General features: G+C 33.8%; 1 protein-coding gene and 1 long non-coding RNA gene across 3 annotated transcripts in view; one reads left to right on the plus strand and one right to left on the minus strand.

Annotated features, from left to right (window-relative positions):
• The window catches only part of TRDN (triadin), a 205,327-nt gene that overhangs the window by 72,425 nt on the left and 112,675 nt on the right, over window positions 1-20,227 (plus strand). The window contains exon 13 of the mRNA XM_085217385.1: window positions 16,622-16,693. Coding sequence (XP_085073511.1) covers window positions 16,622-16,693 — 72 coding nt within the window. The remainder of the gene's footprint in view (window positions 1-16,621; window positions 16,694-20,227) is intronic.
• LOC146544999 (uncharacterized) lies at window positions 1,227-19,828 on the minus strand. Of its 2 annotated transcripts, none has more exons than XR_014881420.1 (3): window positions 19,634-19,828; window positions 17,352-17,430; window positions 1,227-1,609 (listed from the first exon to the last, which is right to left on the minus strand). It is a non-coding gene; the product is annotated as an uncharacterized LOC146544999 (long non-coding RNA). The 2 variants fall into 2 exon arrangements; XR_014881421.1 differs by lacking the exon at window positions 1,227-1,609 and adding an exon at window positions 9,593-14,850 and having other exon boundaries at window positions 19,634-19,826.

The following is a 20,227-nucleotide window of genomic DNA, read 5'->3' on the forward strand; positions in this document are numbered from 1 at the left end:
AAAGCATAAGATCTAATGGCTGTCTTATCAAAGCTTTTAATTTTCTGTCTACTATGCATGAATTAAAAGTAAGGTTATGTTAAATGTAGAGTCAAATGAAGGCTGTAGAAATTGCTAAAATATTCCATGCTTTTTTGTGTGTCTGAAAGGCAAGAGAAAGGAGCTTATTGTTAATAGCTTATTGCTTTTTTTTCTTTTTCCCTGCAAATAGTATACCTTAACCCCAAAATGCTTCTAGAAGTGAACTACTGTTGCTCTTAGTATGCTCTTAGATAGCTGAGCAATCACTTCTGTGCTTTATCTTCCCCCTTTCCACATCTCCATGCTTATCTGTTCTAATACACAAAGATCTTAGGTGGATAAGTAGCTAAAGCGACTGACCATGACTGAGTACTGTCTTATAATGTTAGATCAATTCAATTTGCCCAGACTTTATTTAATTGGCACAGTTCCTTCTGAAATTATAATGGAAGTCATCCAACACAACAGAGTATGATAGAAAGGACATAATTCTAGAAATGAAAAGCAATTATCTTTATAAAATCAAGGATGAAATATGAAGGTAAGCATTACAAGCTTTGTTTTGTCATTATTTGAACAAGGTCTCCACTGGTACTTATCTGAAAAATCTGTGTTTCCTTATCTCTACTTTGTACCTTTGCTCTTCTCTTGGTATGTTCTGGTACAGTTAAAGCTAGGATACCCTAAGGATGTAGCTGAGAAACACTTTCAAAATGGGGAGAGGGAGGACACAGTTATTTGTGGAGAGAAAATGAATAAGCTGGGTATTTTAAAGGGAGAATGTTGGTTTGGCCTTTTCTCAAAGAATGACATGGAGAGAGTCATGGTTGCATTAAAAGAGAGAAAAATATATCACCTCTGGGTTTTTTAAAGACAGTTATGAATAGATAGACTGATCATCTAGCCTCAGATTGTGGGAAATATTAGAAAATCTTCCTGAGACCTTCAGTTTTGCTTTAATTTACAAAATAACACCCTGTACCAGATGTGATTCACCTAGTCTCTGGCTTTGTGCAGCTGTATCATTAATAAAACACAATGTGAAGAGATCTGTGGAGGTCTTCAAGATCTCTCTTGAAGTTCTCTTGATGTCTGAAAGCAGCTTTGACAAGTGTCAGAGCTGTTTCTCCAGGCAGCTTCCTCGGCTATTTGGCACTGTACTAAGGCAGAGCAGACCCGTTATGAGAAGGGCATTTTGGAGAAGATTGCTTTCCATTTTTTGCCTTTCTAGACACAAGAAAACTGGAATGACCACGAAGGGGGGTATGGAGATAGACAGAGGTGTTTGTAGTGAGTTGAATTTCAGAAGATAAAATACATAACTGCTTACTCTTTCTTCCCAGTATTTGCTGTGTGCCACTTCACCATGCCATGATAGAGCTGTGTTGAAAAATCACAGAATAAACATATAATAATAAATATTCAGTTGTCATTGGATAGTCAGTTACCTTTACAGATAGACAAAAAGAGAGACAGCTCAAGGCCCCAGAAAGCAAAAACAAATCATAGAGGTGCTTATATCATCTGATTTCTAAGACGAGGGTAGCTCCTCAACTTCGGATCTCCAAAAGTCTAGCAGTGACTCCACCTGTGAAACAGATGTTTTTTGATTTACTAAGTCACTTGTTATATGAAAAGTTAAATGTTGTGAACGGTTGTTGTGGAAAAGCACGGCTTATATTTGTGAAAGTTAAGATAAAGTATTGCCTTCATAACCAGATTTAGTCAATTCACACTCTGAGAAACAGTGTTGAAAAATTCAGACTACATTTCTGAGAAGCAAGGTAAAGGCCCAGAATGCTTAGTTCTGTTCTGTTTACAGATATTGTTGAATGCCACTTACTGTTTGCTACTGCTTTTCACATGTAATGTGCCCATTACACACTGGCCTTTGTGAGCTAAATTATGATAATTCATTTTCTTGTATAGATCTGATATATTTCATCCTTTCTTTGGTTTATATATGTAATGCTAAATTACTTTGTCGAAACAAAGAAATGCAAGGGCAATTCATTTAAGGAATTTTATTACATATTACATTTTATTGATACCGCAATACTTTAAAATCAGGAATCATGTGTCAATCCCAATATTACTGTTTGTGAAAGAAAACAAAAAAATGGAAAATTTCTTCACATAAATGTACTGGCTATTTTGTAAAATCTGTTCAATGTTTAAACCAAACATGAATCTCTATTTCCGAGTTTAAGATCTGTTTCCCATTCATTATATTCTTTAGGAACAATATATGGACTTATTATTTCAATAATTATAGCAATTAATGAAAAAAAATCATATTATTGACAATATTGAATAATTTTAGGTTTATATAAATGTATACACAGTAAGTGTAGAGTGTTAAGTAGATACTTAACTTGGCATTTTATACTGATCATATAATGAAAAGCTACACCCATAGTCATGCATTTCCTGAATTACATACACTTTTCAAAATATATCAGTTAACGTATTTTCGTAGTCACTTGGACAACATACTGGAGATAAGTTAATGGTCTTCTTTGCTTTTAAAAAGTGAGACTGATTTTTTTCTTCATTTACTCATTGTTTTGCATTGTTATTGTTGATGTAGCTCTAAAAAATGAATGAAACATTCGTTCCATTATTCCACTATACAGAATGGATCTATAAGACACTGTAGAAAGGAAAATTCTTGCTAAGCTACTTAATGAAGCATCCACAGTCACTTCCTTGTTTCTCTGATCAGTATTGGTCCCCAACATTGAGTAGTTTCATACAAATCCTCTTTTAATTCCTAATAATTATATCAATATAAATTATCTTCCAGGATTTCTGTTTTGCATAGTGTAAAAGAGAGTATCCGAGGTCCTCATAACTTTACAATAGCTATCAGTGGAGTTTTAGCCATTGGCACAGATAGGATTTGCTAGATCAGAAGTCCAACATTTTAGTATCTTGACTGCAATAGTGGCCCAGTCTGGATTCTTCTGAGAAAAGTATATACCACTGTCTTGAGCTCTACTACATACGGGATAAAAATCAACTTTCTGATTTTATCTGACAAAGTACAGAGCTTGAGAAGTATAGAGCTTCTGTCTAGCCTGCATGTGTGCCAACATTTCAGAAGGACTGTTTAACAATTTTTCCACCACAGGATAGACTTTCTGATCTTATTTATCAGTGGATAACTGTTATGCAGCCAAGTATGGACAGTATTGTCTGAGCATTATGCTTTATCTACATTGCTTTTTATTCTTTTTTAATTCTTATGAATGAATTTGAATTTCTGTCAGGATTTTAAGTTTCATTTATAAAGCTTTAAGACCTGCAGGGAGACTTGTTTTTTAATAGATGTTGTAACATATTCATTCTGACTGTCACCTCTATTCTTTTACTGACTCTGAGGCCCAAGATACCCTTTCTGATGTAAAAGGCTACTGAATTTCTTTTGTCCAGTTTCATGGATAAAGTCATCTCCATATATTTGATAATTTGTTTAGAATACTTGAATTTTGTTCTGAGTGATATTTCTGGTGTTCTTATTCATATTTCCATGTTATTGGTAGGAAAGAAGATTATATTTTAGCACAAACCTCTAATTTTATTTTTATAACTATTTCCTTGCCTTTGAGAATTTGAAATTTTCATATTTGAAATACAGATGGTATTTCAGTGACATGTCTGGACACTACTTTAGTATGGAGTACACTTCTCTAAGTTAACTGAATCCACTCTATTTTCTTCACCCTCCACAATATTCTACTCCATTGTCATCCCTGTAATTTTATCACATGCTTCATCCAGAATAGTATAAATGACATTTTCTGCATGGCTCTGACAGATTATGTTGTTCCAATGAACTTCTTTTCTTTGCAGCTATCTAAAGAAATAATTATTTTTGTGACCTTCTTTTTGCATGCCTATCTCAGCATGTGGTTGTGCATGGTGCATACTGCTGAATTAAGTGATAAGCATCTTTTGGTTATTTGATTTTAATTTAGCACCCTTGTTTCCTGAAGATATACCAAATATTTCTGTTTAGCTTTTGTTTTTATTTTAATTAGTTGGAAGTTTATTTTAGTTAATTTTATAATCGTAGAATCATTGGAGTTGGAGTTCAGTTGGAAGGGACCCTTAAAGATCATCTAGCCCATCTCCTCTGTAATGAACAGGGACACATACCACTAGATCAGGTTGCTCACAGCCCCATTCAGCCTGACCTTGAATGTCTTCAAGCATGGGATATCTACTACCTGTCTGGGCAACCTGTTCCAGTGTCTCATCATCCTTATAAAAAACTTGTTTATATCCAGTCTCTCCTTTTTCAGTTTGAAACCACTTCACTTTCTCCTATCACAACAGGCTCTGCTAAAGATTCTGTTCCCCTTTTATAGCCCCCTTTTGATACCTGAAGGATTAGTTTTCCTTTACTTTACTGAATTCATTTTACAGTGTTCCAGTTTTGGTTAAAAAACTTGCACTGAACAGTACCTTGTCCTCACTAGTGGATGATCTTTAAAGTTGACTCATTGACAACAATGATAGTAATAAATCAGGAAACACGTATATGACATTATTGACAGTTTAACATATTTAAAATCTTTGCAATAAAGTATACAGCTACCTTATGAAGCCTATATTACTGAATGACCATCTCCAAAAACAGCTGTACTGCAAAGGAATGTGACCATAACACTTCATTTCATCGGTCTACCCTCACATGTTTATTGTGTATTTCCAGAGGCCAAAGTAGACATTCCTGCTAGTCTTGTGCTGTTAACATAACATCTGCAAAGGAGAATTTCATCAAGATTTCTGGCACATGTATACTGCAAGAGTGTATCTTATAATGGAAAAGTCATCCCCATTCCTCATTAAAAATTAATCCAAATCTCACCCAATGTGCAATATGTTAATAAGAAGTATATATATATATATATATATATATATATATGTATATATATATATATGTATATGCACATATATAAAATACAGATAACAAATCTAATTGTGACCAGATTCTGTAAGGAATTCTAGAGTTAGCCTAATTTCCGAAAGAAGTGACAGATTGAATGACCTCTGTGTCTACAATGTTCTTACAATACTTGTCTCCTCTTTTCCATTGTCAAAAGTTACTCAGTTGTAGAGCAGGGATTATTTCTATTACATGAATGTGGTAAGAGAAGTACAAGACAGTGCCAGTGTGATACTTGCCATTTAATATCTAATATGATTTATGGAGATACTGATATAAGTGCACATTAGTATTTTAAGATCATGGGAAAAAAATGCTGTGCAAGATCTGAGAGTATTGAGTAACTAATTTTGAATGTAAAAAGAACTACATCAGCTGTGGGGGAGCTACAGCACTGGAATTAAATACTTGCCCTCTTCTGTTTACTCTTTAAACCACTGAACTATTTTTAAGTGTCACTCTTACTTGATTGAAGACTAGGATCTGTTGTGGATATGCCAATGGCATTGTTTAACTTTTCACATTGTTACATCAGATTTATATGGGGTTAACTTTATTACAAGTGCAGTTCCTCTCACTGTGTATTGATGCAGGAAAAGCAATCACATTCAATAAGAAAATAACATGATATTTGCTTCTTGTTCAGAGAAATTCAGCAAGAGAAACTACTGGCAGAGTTACACTCTTTCAAATTTGCCAGAGAACACTGGATAGAAAATCCATATATATAATTATTATTATTGTTATTACTATTATTTGGCAGAGGGGAAGACTACCCTACTCAGTAGTTGTCTTCTCTAGAGTCCAAAATAAGCAAAACAGATATTTACATTAGTGAAATACTAAAGGGAGAGTGTGAAAGATGAGAATATGTTTCAGTTTTTCTTTTTAAACAGGGAAGGTATGTGACAACCTTCTCCCTCTGAAGGAAGTGCTGTACCCAAAAATTTATGGAGACTCATTTAGATTGCTGTTTAGAGCTGACAGTTGCATATCCATAGTTGTTTATGGAAAAAAAAAAAAAAAAAAAAAAAAAAGTTCATATGATCAAACTTGTCTGTACATTTGTTTCTGCAGTTGACGTAAATGGAGATGATTCAGTGATAGAAGCATTTATTACACTAGTGATCTCCTCAGAGAGTTCTGAGTACAGTCTGAAAACAAAGAAGTAATAAACTGAAATTATGTATTAATTGTTGAAAAACGTCTAACTAATTTATTAATGATAAATTCTTGCAATAGTTTTAGCTGTCATTTAGTGTCTAAATATTGCTGATTTACATTTCAATTTTGTTGTACAAAGCTATGAGAAAATGTCTACTGGTGTCATTTCAGTCTTGTTGTTCTCTGTGACTCCCTTCTCACCCCAGTAGATGTGTCTATATAAGTAAATTCTGAAATGACATTGATCTTCTAATAGAGACGTTATCAGCACACAATCCTGACACTGTCCCACAGTGGCAAAACAGCTATCTGTTACTGCCTGTTTATATCATCCCATTGTGAATCAGAGCCAGATGCTGGCACACCAAGCTGCATCTGTCAACACTCTTATGGCACTTTACTGTAACTTTGCCAAAAAAAATTTCAAATGACTTTCACTGTCTCAGAAGTAGCTACCCAGGGAATGCTTGGCATTATGATTCTGTAGAGGAAATGATTCCTTTTTTTTAATTCACTGCACTCCATGGAATCAGCTCTGTGATATAATGTAAAGCCAAAACCTCTGATGGTATGAGGGTAAATTCTTGATTTTAATGGAAATAAATCAATTGAATATGAAAGACTATACTAACAAATTATTGCTTCAGTATTATTGCATTTTTATTATTTTTCTTAAAATCAAAGAATCGTATAAACCTTAGAGTTGGAAGGGGCCATTAAAGGTTGTCTAGTCCAACTCCCCTGCAGTGAACAGGGGCACAACAGATAGATCATGTTGCCCAGGGCCTGATCCTGCCTCACCTTGAAAGTCTCCAGGGACAGGGCATCCACCATGTCTCAGGGCAAACTTAGGACAACTGGGAAAATCTTCTCTTATTATTCTCTTAGCTTTTCATATAGTTCATTCATAGAATTTCAAATTAAAAGTCATTTCAAATAATTCTCTAATAGTATCTAAAAAAATCTAAAATCAAAAGGCTCAGGCACTTTAGTTTTGAAACTAAGTTACTCAGAAAGCAAGCAAAAAAAAAAAAGAAACAAAACTTTGTTTCTAAAAAAACACAAGTATCAGCATATAGGAGCATATGTATTTGTTTCTTAGATGTTTAATGGCTTCAAATATGGGGGAAAACACAACTGAAAGAATATTCAGTCCAACGTTGAGTAGCTTTTAAAAATCAGTATATTGAAAATAACCTAATGATTATTTATACTGTAGGTTTTGCTGACCGTGTCTGTATTTGAAACACATAGAACTAGTTAGTTATTTGTAGGAATTATTAATGATTTTCATCAAGAGAGCTGAGATAACGTTACAAGCAAGGTTGGTACCAAAGTCTGTTACTAAAGTCAGTGGCAAATACCTCTGACAAACTTCAGTTAGTAGGGTTCAAACTTTATCTTGAAAGATTGTTCTTCTAGCAAAGATGAAAGTTTCCTTCCCTTTTTTTTTTTTTTTTCATTTTGTCTTTCAATACATGGCTATGTGACAGAGTTGACAGAGTAAATAGCACACAGAGTTCAAAAGACATTCAATGCACACAAAAAAACATTAAATATCAGTATTATTTTTATACTTTTTTTTGTTAGGCTTGACAACAGAATCCTTTCATGCCATATGATCTTCATTTATAGAATTCCCAGGTGGTGGGAAAGCATTACATTACTTGTCTGCAGTTATTTGGGGGGGAGGATAGGAGGGGGGGAAACATGCATGGCTCATAATTTTAGTCCTTAAATATTTTGGTGGCATATAGCGTCATACTTAAGTACAACTGCAAAATGAAATGTTTGTAATTCATTGCTCCTCACATATGTATCAAAAAGTTAATTGCCAAACTCTAACCTTTAGATGTCTTTATAGCCAGTGGTATGAAATGGAGGCCTCTAGAGAACAATTTAATCCTAAAAGAGATGCCTAAGATAGAAAAGATGAATCACCCTTTGAAGGTACCAATTTCTCTCCATTGACTATAAATGGATCCCTCGGGTGACTTATCTAGATTTAACTGCCTAAAAGTTAACTTCTAAAAGTCTAAAGCTGGTTGAAAATGAGCCCGAAAAAATTCAAGAAGTATGCTAAAAATACTCAAGCAACAATTTTGTTCAAATAAAGATGTAAAATGACATGTTTTCATATAAGATTTCAAATGGCATTACTGGGAGCAGCTGTTGGCTCAGCCAAGAAATCAGCAATGCTACTCTAAAAGTGTGAAAAGTTGAAGAAAAGACAATAGCACTTTGGAAATGACAGAAGGGGAAAAGGAAAAAAAATATGGAGAGAAATAATTTTTTGGAAGTACATAGAGAGCATTCATTTTCTGAATACGCCAAACAAAAGAAGCATAAATATCCTTGTCACCAAAAAAAAAAAAAAAAAGCTACAAAATGTATTGCTTTAACTTTGGAAATTTTTACACTTTGTATACTTAGAATATCCCTTTATTTCAGAAATTTTCCATTATATGAGCTCATATGTAGGTATGGTAAGTCAAGTCAGTTTCCCAAAAATCAGCATGAAGACCTGCAACACAAGGACTGGAACTCATGAAAGTAGGTCTCAGGACTGTTTATCTTAAAACAACCACCTACAGAAAACAAAATATTTCCTGGGAAAAGGAAAGTGAGCAGAAGAATCAAACTTAAGCAGAATGAGTTTGGATAAAGAGATGATTATTTCCAGAGACTGTCTGGAAATCCCACCATCCTTCCTACTATTTATAGAAAGGTAGAAGCTTCACTGGAAATTGTTTCAACCTGAAGTACTTCAAGCCATGTATACTGTTGTGCTGTAGAAACAACATTTCATGGCAAACATTACATTAAACTTAACACTATCACATATTCTAAGGGATGTAAATTTTAGACTCAAATTTCAAAAATTCTTTATTATCAATATGATAGTTTATTAATAACAAAGAGTCTAACCTTGAAAGGTATTACAAACTTAGTGCCTACCTAATACTTTTCTTTCACTGATTTCAGTAGGAGTGAGAAACAGGAGAAACACCTCTGCAAAACTGTGCCCTAATCCTGATATTTGCTCTAACAGAATTTCTCAGCTCTTTTCCCCCTAACTGCAAAATGCTTATGGATTCACTATGTTTGGTGATGGTCAGGTAACTTACATTAACCTTTTATTCCTTTCATTCTGGAAAAAGAATCAGAGAGGTTGAAAACTTCTTGGTTTGTGCTCACATCTATTTGGATTCTGTTGGATTTCCAGTGATTTCTATAGTAACTATATTCATTAGTAGCAAATATCTCTGATTATAGTGAGGCATTTGTGTGAGAGATTTTGTGTGAGAGATAGTGAGAGATTTGTATGAAATTATAGTGAGAGATCTGTAATTTGATTTTGCTAATATAATGCTGTCAACAAGACTTAACACATGCATTCTTTCTTGAAAACAATATAAAGTTTTTGCAGTCTTGAAGTAATGTCCAGTTAGCTTTCCTGAGTTTAGAACTGAGTGTATTTGGACTAATGACTGTCAGTTGGACTGACAGTATGTATAGATAAACCAAATACGAATAATTTGCAAATTACTGAGCAGCGATTCCTTGACATAGTCAGTATATTGCCTTTCCCCATAACAACTTATCAGACCCTTCCATTCTGTTTAATTGTTAGCAGAAAATATTTAATTGCACTGTTTTCTTTTCTTTGTTTTAATTATATGAAGTCAATACTTCGTATTGCAGAAAGTATTAATCTGTACCAACTCCATAAATTCATGTTAATTATACTAGGGATCACTGGACATAATACCAATTTATTAAAGGCTATTTAGGGAGAGGAAGAAGCTGGATATGTCTCTTCATTTTTATAATCTCCTTGTACAGTCTTTCAGCATTCCAGTGTGCAACAATAGCAGCCCATTATTTTCATAGAATAACTCATTTTCACTTCCCATGTACTCAGCTTCTTGAGATTTGGCTTTAAATATTTCTAAACGTAACATGTAGGATTATCTTTACACACTAAATGAGGGTGATAAGTAGCAGGAGGAAGTAGAGACAGCAGAGGGAGCTGAGTGCCATGTGATGATGACATAGTACAGAAGCAAACCCACATGAAATGATATTAATAAACTTCCCACTCATTAACTCTTGGCCACACTGACTATAATTTGCTACACAATGTACAGAGATGGAGATGCTAGAATACTATAAATCTCAAATTTCTATTCAATTACCTCCTTTTAATGTCAGATTGTGTGATTTAATGTGTAGTGGGGAAAAAAAAAAAAAGTTAATACGTTATTCCTTACAAACTTTAATGTTTTGAACAAAAAAAAAAAAAAAAAAAAAAAAAAGAACAGTTTTCACAAGATGCATATTGACTGAAAGAGGGATTTTGGAGCCTCAATGTGTAAAAATCTCTGGAAAAGAATTCTCAACAGATATATTGTTGTAAGTGAATTTAACTGCTCAGCTCTCTGGTGTGACTAAGATACGTTGCATAAATTTCTGGTTGGAACCAGTAAAGATGGTTGTAGGTTAAAACAGCAAATATCACTCCCGTAGCTCTACCCTTGTGCCTCTTGCTTGTATAAATTTTATATTTCGTGTGTGCATTTGTACAGTGTGAGATACAAAACCACAGGAAAAGAAAAAAATATCAATCAAGTTCCCACCTGCAAATTTAGTAGCTACATGAAAATGTACAAACTGACGTTCACACAAGCTCTGGGAAAATGAGCCAATGGAAATTCATGCTTGTTCAGTTATTAAGCCAAGTTGAACAAGACAAACATTTTCTCTTCAGAAACTTCATTAAAAAACCTACATATATTTGCATGTATATGTACATACATATGTACACATGTCCGTACATGCACAAGTATCTAATATATTTTATAGGTGTGAACATGTAATTACAGATAGGAATGCATCACTAAAACTAAAGGATGAAATCAAATATCTACATATTAAAAACAGGAGACTATAAAGTTGCTGCTGCTATTTAGTTGACTCGTTGAGAAAGGAAATTTAATCTTTCACCTTTCTATATTCCAAAAAGCATTTCAATTATCAGTTTGCAACTGTCCTTCCTGCACCTTTACTGTTAAACCTGTTAAATCAGTCCACGTTTTTAGCATAACAGGTGGTTGACCTCCCAGGGCTGTTAGGTTGCTTTTAATAAGCTAGGATTTGTTATCTATGTGTTGAGGGAGGAGTATCTTTCAATAAAATGCTTTATGCACAAGTTAGACACTAAGTAGAGTTCCAGTGTTATCTGCGCTATTTAAAACCCAAGTGGAACATGTAGTTTTTATATTTGCTTATGCATCAGAATACTGACTGGCAAATAACCAGAATATGATACAGAATACAAAAATTTAAAGCTACTAGTAATTGCTAGACATACTGTAAAAATGTTTTTCCTTAGTTGATATCAACCCAATGCAAAATGAGATTTTCACTGCACATCATGCAATTATCCATTTATAAACGCCGATAACCTGAGTGCAGTGAAAAAACTGAAATACTTATTGTCTACCAGGACAGACTTCCCTGAAAGCTTCCTTTTATTATACATTACTTCTATCATAACTGTTTAAAATTGAGTTCCAGAAGGCCCATTAATATTCTATTTAAACTATTTTTTCCCTTTTGACAGTATTTTGTTATCACTTTTAATTCAGGTAACTAAATTAAACTCGATTACCTCTGTTGTCTGGATTTTATTCCTTCTGCCATAATCATCCACATTCATAACATCTCCTCTAGGTAAAAGTGGCTATCTTTATTCCATCCATCTATTGAGAATGGAGCCTTGCTAACTCCCAAACTGAGCCAATGAACTGTTTGAGACAGTGCTACTTGGCACAGATCAAAAGTGTCAGATATCAATAAAAAAATGTTGCATGCTATGTGTATTTGTATTCCAGAACCCAGTAACATTTCCAGGCACCATTTAATTTACTAATCTACAAAAAGCCATCATGTTAGCAGAAGTATTCTTTTCTCAGAAAGATTACCTATTTAGGGTGCCTGCATTTCAGCTCCTTCCTTCCTTCCTTCCCCAAAATGAGTATTGCCATTATTCAGAACAGTTACACAGTCTCTTGATCCTCAGCTATTCTATCACAATGCAAAATGATTTGCTCATAGTTTTTCATGCATGTATACTAAATGGCAATAACCTTCCTCAGAAAAGTGAAAGCCTAACTTCTGAAGAATAACGACTAACAACAAGGGAGGCTCAACTTTAACTTCAAGTAACTTACATGTCAAAACTGGAAGCCTAGACAGAACGGTGGGGTTCCATTAAAATTTCAGTCCTCTAAAAGCATATTTGGCAGTCATCTCATTCTCCTAGTCCATTTCTTCATCTGAGCTTCATGAATCATTTGATCTGAATCTATTTTTCATAATAAATGATTCTGCAAAGAGTTCACTTACCTGATCTTTTTTAAAATTATTATTATTATTATAATTATTATTTCTACTATCTTTAAGGAAAAATATCACATCTGGGCAAATCAAGATTTATTTGAAGATGTTTTTCTGTACTATTTGAGAGGCACTGCCAAAGCATTGGTACTGTTGGCCTGTGGGATTCACAATGTTCCAATAACCAAAACTTGGATATGAGGAAATCATCAGTTGAGCTGTCGGAGCGAGTACAGAGGAGGGCTACAAGAATGATGAGAGGGCTGGAGCAGTCTTCATGAGGAAAGACTGAGGTAGTTGAGCTTGTTTAGTCTGGAGAAGAGAAGTCTTAGAGAAAATCTCATTGCAGCCTCCCAGAACTTAAAGGGAGCTCATAAACAAGAGGGAAACCAACTTTTTACACAGACATATAGAACATGTGGGAATGTTTTTAAACTAAAAGAGGGAGATTTAGTTTAGATATTAGAAAGACTTTTTTTACTCAGAGTGTGGTGAGGCACTGGAGCCAATTCCCCAGAGAAGGGGCATGCATGCCCCATTCGTGGAGATGCTCAAGGCCAGGTTGAATGGGGTCCTGGACAACTTGATCTAGAAGGTGGCATCAAGGAAAGCTTTAACATCTCTTTCAACCCAAGCCATTCTGCGATTCTGTGATATGGGGAAGTTTACAGTCATCACTCTGCTTTCAACAGTGGTATCATTTCTCCTATACCCAGTTGCACCCCTTAGAGTGTTTCTAGTTGTTTTAGAATAATAATAATAGTTGCTAGAATGAGAAAATTAAGAGAATTATAGTTTGTCTTGTATTCCTTATCATGCAATATAAAATCTAAAATATCCATAAACCAAGTCAGAAGGTATTTCTTTATTACATCTCAAATGTTTTAAACGTTGATGAGAGAAGTTGATCTTGAGGACCGTAGCTTAGTATCAATGAAGTATTCATTTTAGTATCTAGTGTCTTACAGCTCCTAATTATCTTTGCAGCATGTTTTTTTCCTTTCAGGCAGTATAGGAAGATACTCATGTCTTAACATGACATTTTTTTTGTCTTGGTGAGTGCATTCCAATGAGCTTAAAGTCAAAACATTTAATTCTTTGTCAGTCTCCATCAGCTGTGTATGTTTTCAGATTAATATTTATAATATCATGTATGGATATATGGATGTGTCTGTAGCACAACTGCGTGAACTGTTTGATTATACATAGAAATTTATACACACTTTTGTGTTTGCAACTACTAGCCTATTGGGGAATCAAACCCTAATAAATATTTGTGAAATTATTTAGCTATCACATGATGGAAAAACAAAGACTACGTGTGAAAAGAGGAGCAAACAAGCATGCAGTCTATAAAAGCCGGAGATATGGTGTGGCTGCATTTATAAAGCAGAGAGGTAATTGTATGTCCAATAAAAATTGTAGTATTCTGTGTAATGACTTCTCGTAATTCACGAATTAGATTGATCATCTACAAGGATCTTTAAACATATCCTGCTTTCCTCTCATTTACATCATATATATGTCCAACTGGCCACTGCTGGAGTCAAGATAGCAGACACCACTCATTCTAATGGTCTGATATACTTAGGCCAATTCTTCATTTTTAATTTATGAACTTTCCATAGTGCAGAAAGCCACATGTACTTTATAAGCTACAGAGAAAAGAAAAAGGAAGAGAAAAGAAATTTGACTTAGGGTAACCACTTATTTCATCAAAAGAACATATTTCATCAAAAGAATGGATAAAATATTTATTCAGCTAGTGTCCTTTGCATTCCCATCAAAGTGAATAGAAATACATTTAATAACACATGGAAACATTAAAGAGGCTTTTTATCAGAGTGGATGGGAACCTGTTCAGAACAAACACTCTGGCCTAAGGGAAAGTTTTTGATCTGTGAATCTTAAGATTTTGATGCTTAAAACACTCTCAGATCACGTGATCAATTTGCATGAAATAAGTGATTTGCTTAAAACTTGTAAAACTGTAAAATAGAACTTGACAAGACATTTGCAATAAGTGGTATTGCACTGGCATTATACTAACTAGCACTGGTGCAATCATTAGCAAACTGCTGCAGCAGCAAAGAACAGGAAAATAATGGGGCCATCCTATACTGTGACCTAAAGGTGTCAGGTCAGTGCTCCACACAGTAGTTACCATTCCTTCCAATACAAATTATTGGCTACCTTTCTTTACTACTTACCTACTCAACATTTCGAGGCACTGTACTTTATTATTTTTAATACAAGGCAATTGATGTAAATTGTAAAATTTATCTTTTTTTCCCATCTAGTATAGTGATCTAGAATGAATACAAACAAATTAAACATAAAATAAAAACAAATGTCAAACAATTGTCCAAGCCAATAATCAAAACTAGCAGAAAGAATAATATTATTTGCTCATTCTTCATTAAAATTTACATTGTTTTAGTTTTCCTTCTGAAGTAGGATGTTCAGACTGAATGAACAGTTAATGAAGTTTCTGTACATTGACAGAGGTTATAGATGTAATATTTCTGTTCTCACTGGAAACAAATGCTATTCAGCATCTTGTTAGCCCCGTTAGCAATTTCAAGATGTTTTTTTGAATCACAAAGTGGAAAATTATGGCTAGACAGCTGGATTCCTGAAGTTTACCTACTGTTCATTTCAGTCACATGAGGCTAGTGACATTCTGTGATGAAATCAATAAATATTCAGTTGTGACTACTGCCAAGACAGGAAATATGTGTAAAACCTGAGATTTGTACCATTTGTTGTGTAGTGCCTTAAGTACATTAATTTTGTCAGTGGCTCAGGCACACAAGTCTAGTTTGAGTAGCTCCGTGTGTGATATTTTATATAAACTAGCAGGTGAACTAAACTACAAGCTTGCAAATGATTTGCCTGCAATCATATCTATGCTGATGAGATACAAAAACTTTGAGACTATGATACTTAAATTTCACTGCTGCCTTCAAGATGATGTTTTTCTCATGGTGCTCAAATCCCACTGCTGTCTTCAAGATGATGTTTTTCTTGTTCATTCCCCATGAGTATAAATGCCTTTGTAAATGAGAAGGGTAAGTACGATACTCCAATTTCCAAGGCTCTTTTCAATGTTTATTTCTCTTCTGAGTCTATCACCAAGCACAAGGCACGCATTTGAGTTTTTGCTGTGGAGCTGGATCTGAAATCTAACAGCCTGATTGCATGTGTGTTCTTGTGCAGTGTGTGCTGGTGCATATGACTGTATTTGTATTGTATTCCACTAATAAATGTATTTCGCAGGATACTCAAAAAATTGTGCTGTCCAAGTGACAATGACATGATAGTTAATAAAAATAAATGGCAGATATTAAAAAAAAATAAATAGAAGAAAATCGGGAAACCTCAAACTGACATTATAAACTAGAAAATAAATATGTGTTTGTTAATACTTGAAGAAATGAAGTGAAAAATATTTCACTTCAGCATGAAAACTAGGCATCTGGTTAGTACAAAAAGGCCCAATTTAAGTATATGAGAAAGTACAGTTCGTAACTCCAAGAGAGTTGATGTATTTCACTTGGCAGAGGGAATCAGAAGTTAAGGAGTATTTACAAATGTACAACCTGTTTGGTGTTGGATAATTAAGAATAGTTCATAAGGATGAGAAGCATAATATTTTTTAGCAGTGTTTCTAGATGTTCATAATAAGTGGACTAGAAGGAAAAATGAAGATCATTTGCCTGCCAGAAGAAAATATGCTCTTACTGTAGATCAGACATCATGAATATGTAACGTTATTATTATAGTGTTATTCTTCTGAGGTTTTTTATCTCATGAAGAAAAATGGACCTGTAAGCATTTCAGCACACGCTTGAGTCACTTGATCTTTATTGATTTAAAATTCATCTCTTAAAGTTAAATCACTACATTTTTTTAGAAATACGTCTTATTCCTATGGTGTCTGGAAGATAACAGCTTTTATGTGAAATGTAATATTTTAAACATGAGCAATTCTGAAGGGAAATCATCTTCCTAGTCAATCTGCTCAGATTTTTAGTTAATGTATTTTCCATGTTTCTTAACCTGTATATTCATGCGCAGGACATAAGGAAGTGGTATCATCTCGTCTTCTTCTAGAACATAGTCCAAGAAAGAAACCAGCAGCTATTGAAGGCAAGTTTGTCTTTTTTTTTTTTTTTCTTTTCTCCTTTGTAGATTTCTATATATTAACTTGATGTTCTATTGGATTATTAATATTTTTATAAATATAACATACAACACAAAACCTTGAAGTTTCTAGGCCTAGGGAATGAATGATGTAAACATGTTTGCATTGCAAGACCTAAAAATTACTTTCAGTAGTCTCACAATGGCTCAGAGGATTGCCTACATGAAATAGATTGCAAACCGAAGCCCAATCTCTAAAATGGTTTGGATGGTGTCCAACTATATGTTGCCATCTAACTATAAAACACAACCAGCATTATCCTCTTAATTTACCTTGATTAATCTTTGAGTTATTATTATTCAGACATTTCTTCTGTGTACTTTCTACAGTAATGAAGATAATATTTCTGGATGTACATTTATCCCAGTTGTTAAAACCACCAAAAAATAATATGTACATATAAAGTTAGATCTTACCTTCAGAAGATTAACACTTCAATTGAATTATGTTGCTTACAGTATAATCATATCAATGAGATTGTTGAAATATGCCTTTAGATTTTAAAATGGACCATGTATGATGACTTAAAACAACTATTGCAACGTGCATTCCTGGTCTCTACACCAAAATACTTATCGACACAAAATATGTTAGTCTTCTTACGTAATTATTTAGCAGATTTCATATAGGGAAGTCATTCAGTCACACCACGGGATTTGCTAGTAGATGTCTTAGTTTTAATCTATTCAGAAATAAATTGCAGTTAAAACAATAACAACAACAACAACAAAAACAACAACAACAAAAAAAACGATCGCAGCCTCACTAACAAGATGCAAGATTTGCCTGCATTTGTAAACGGAAAATCAGAGAGAGCTTTTAGCAAAACCTATGATTGAAACAGACTTAAATTAATTTGATATTTCTCTAATGTGATTACTGTGAATCAGAATGTTTGGATAAAAGCAACTAAGAGACTTTGTATCTTTTTTCCATATTACCTCAGGAAAAAACAAACAAAGAAACAAAAACAACAGCAACAACAACAACAAATGTTATTTCTTAATAGATACACTGTTTGAAGGAGTATAAATCAGTGGTTACCGAGACACAGCACTGTATATAAATAGATTTGCAGTTCTACCAGTTTGAGGCAAATGTTTAAACCCTGCTTGTCAGCAAAAAGAAGTCCATGTTAAACACTGTTATTCATCAATTAGCCATAACAGGAAAAAAAAAAAAAAAAAAAAAAAAAAGAAGAAAAGCGCATAGGAGAAAAAGATGGCTGCATTTGTTGAGCGATAAGCTTAATCTTAAATATAACTGTTACACAACATGAACTACCATCAAATTAGCGTGAAGTTCTTGATTTTCAAAATCATGAGGCGCATGCAATTACTGCAATTGCACATGGAAATGAGTATTTATGACCATTTACACTTTTCTGTGTTTCATTAGCTCATTTATGCGTGCAATTGAGTTAATTGTGAATGTAAATTAGACACTCATTTGGCAAACAAACTAGGGGGCAGATTTTCTGCTCAGAATCATTTAACTAAATTCCCTTCAAGGCTCAAGGCCTATCACTAGGATACAATATCCATGCAAGATTTTTGGAATAAGGAAGAAAGGAAGAATAACTTGCAAAATGCTGATGTTAAAAATCGTTATAATGTAGAACTGTATTTTATATATATATATATATATATGAGAAACAAACAAATATATATTTCCATGCTTTAGGTGCCTTAAACTCTGAGGATTTATTTCAGATCTTGGGAAAATAATTAGGTAATTTATGAGAAAATTTGACATAATATCAGAAAGGAGACGAAGGAATAGTCTGAGAAATCTGAATTCCTGGAATGATTAAAGAGATGTCTGTCTGGTTCTTCTTAATGCTTATCGTGCCTTTTTGAGTAGTACATCCCTAAATATTACTGAAATGACTCGTTGAAACAAAATATTGTTTTTATTCTAAAGTATGATAACTTCTCAGGATATTGAACAAGTACAATCATTAATTAATTGAGAAATGCAATTTAGGAAAGGACTTTAGCAAACCCTGAAGAACAGGTAGAATTGTTGGAATTAAGAGAATAATTGTCACAGAGAAAAATACTCTATTTAGACCCTACGCTTTCCAATTCAGCAATTGGAAAATTCAGAGAGTAACTACAAAAACATGCAGCTGATAAAAGTTGAAAAGATTTGATTCTTTTTTTTTCTAGATGGAGATGTTTTCATTACTGCTCTGTTTTGCACCTGTCTTCTTAGGTAATCTTGGACAACTCTTGATTTCTGATAACGTGAAAAAAATGGCAGTATGTAACAGATATTTCTAATATTAGTAGGCATTTCAATATTTTAAAATAGAAAGCCTTTCCTGGATAATATTCAATACTAAGTAGAAATCATGCTCTGCTGAATTCATGAGGTCTTAGACAATCAGCACATTGTTGTTATGTTTTAAATCTCAATCATTTTCTGCTTATCATTGAACTCTCTACTTTTATCTCTGTAGAAAAACTTTTGACAAGAAAATCCTAACTTGTATACTGTATTCTCAGTATGAAATATAGAGCATTGAACTGCATAAATATGAACTGAACTTTTCAGTTATATCCAAGTAGGAAAGTAAAATTCTTTGTACTCATTTAGTCAGAATGGAAAAGACTAGATCATTACTGTCCTACTTCATGGTGTTTAGGCTCTATTAAAAAAGCATTGCTATCTTGAGATCCTATATTCAAAGTTCAAAAAGGCTTTGAAGTTTTAGGTTACAGACAGAAAAGTATAAGCAAACAAAACTAAACCAAAGGAAAACAAACTAACAAAAATATCCAGAAGCAATAAACAAGAGAAAGAGGAAAAGGGAACTTATGGAGATGAAGACGTGGATTCAAACTTCTATTTGAATTCCAGGTCTCCAAACTTTTACTTACCATGAAATAAAATAACTCATTTTAAATCCTTTCTCTTACACTTCTTCTGGAAGCTTCACTCCCACCTCTCTCAAACTAACACTGTGACGCTGCTATCTAGAGAGGAAACTGGAGCTGACTGTTAGTTGAACAAATCTGTTTTCCACGACTCTCTGAACTTCTGGGTTTAATATGCATCTCCCGTGATTGTCTTCTCCACCTCTTTTAACAGTGACTTCTTGTGTTTTGTTATCCATTGGTATCTTATGTCTGCTCTGCAATGAATGTTGGTTCTCTGTGAATCTACTTTCTCAGGTCTTGACGTTTTTTTTCTCAGATCACACAGTTTTTAGCTTTCTTTTTTCTCTTTTTTTTTTCTCTTGCCTCTGAGAAAGAGAGTCCTCCCCTGCTGTGTTCTCTGACATGGCTGTAAATTCCTAGGGAAGATGCTGCAGTTAGACAATTAATATCAAAACAATGTTCAGAAGCCTAGTTAGTTATTAGTAAAGCTTCATATTAACTATTACAGAAAAGTATGTCTTCATTTTTCCATAAGAGTACCTTTGTGACAAGGCTATATGCTTCTCTCAGTGGAAGACATCTTAATGCACATTA

The sequence above is a fragment of the Meleagris gallopavo genome, chromosome 2 (assembly GCF_905368555.1).
Source record: "Meleagris gallopavo chromosome 2, MGAL_WU_HG_1.1, whole genome shotgun sequence".
NCBI lineage: Eukaryota > Metazoa > Chordata > Aves > Galliformes > Phasianidae > Meleagris > Meleagris gallopavo.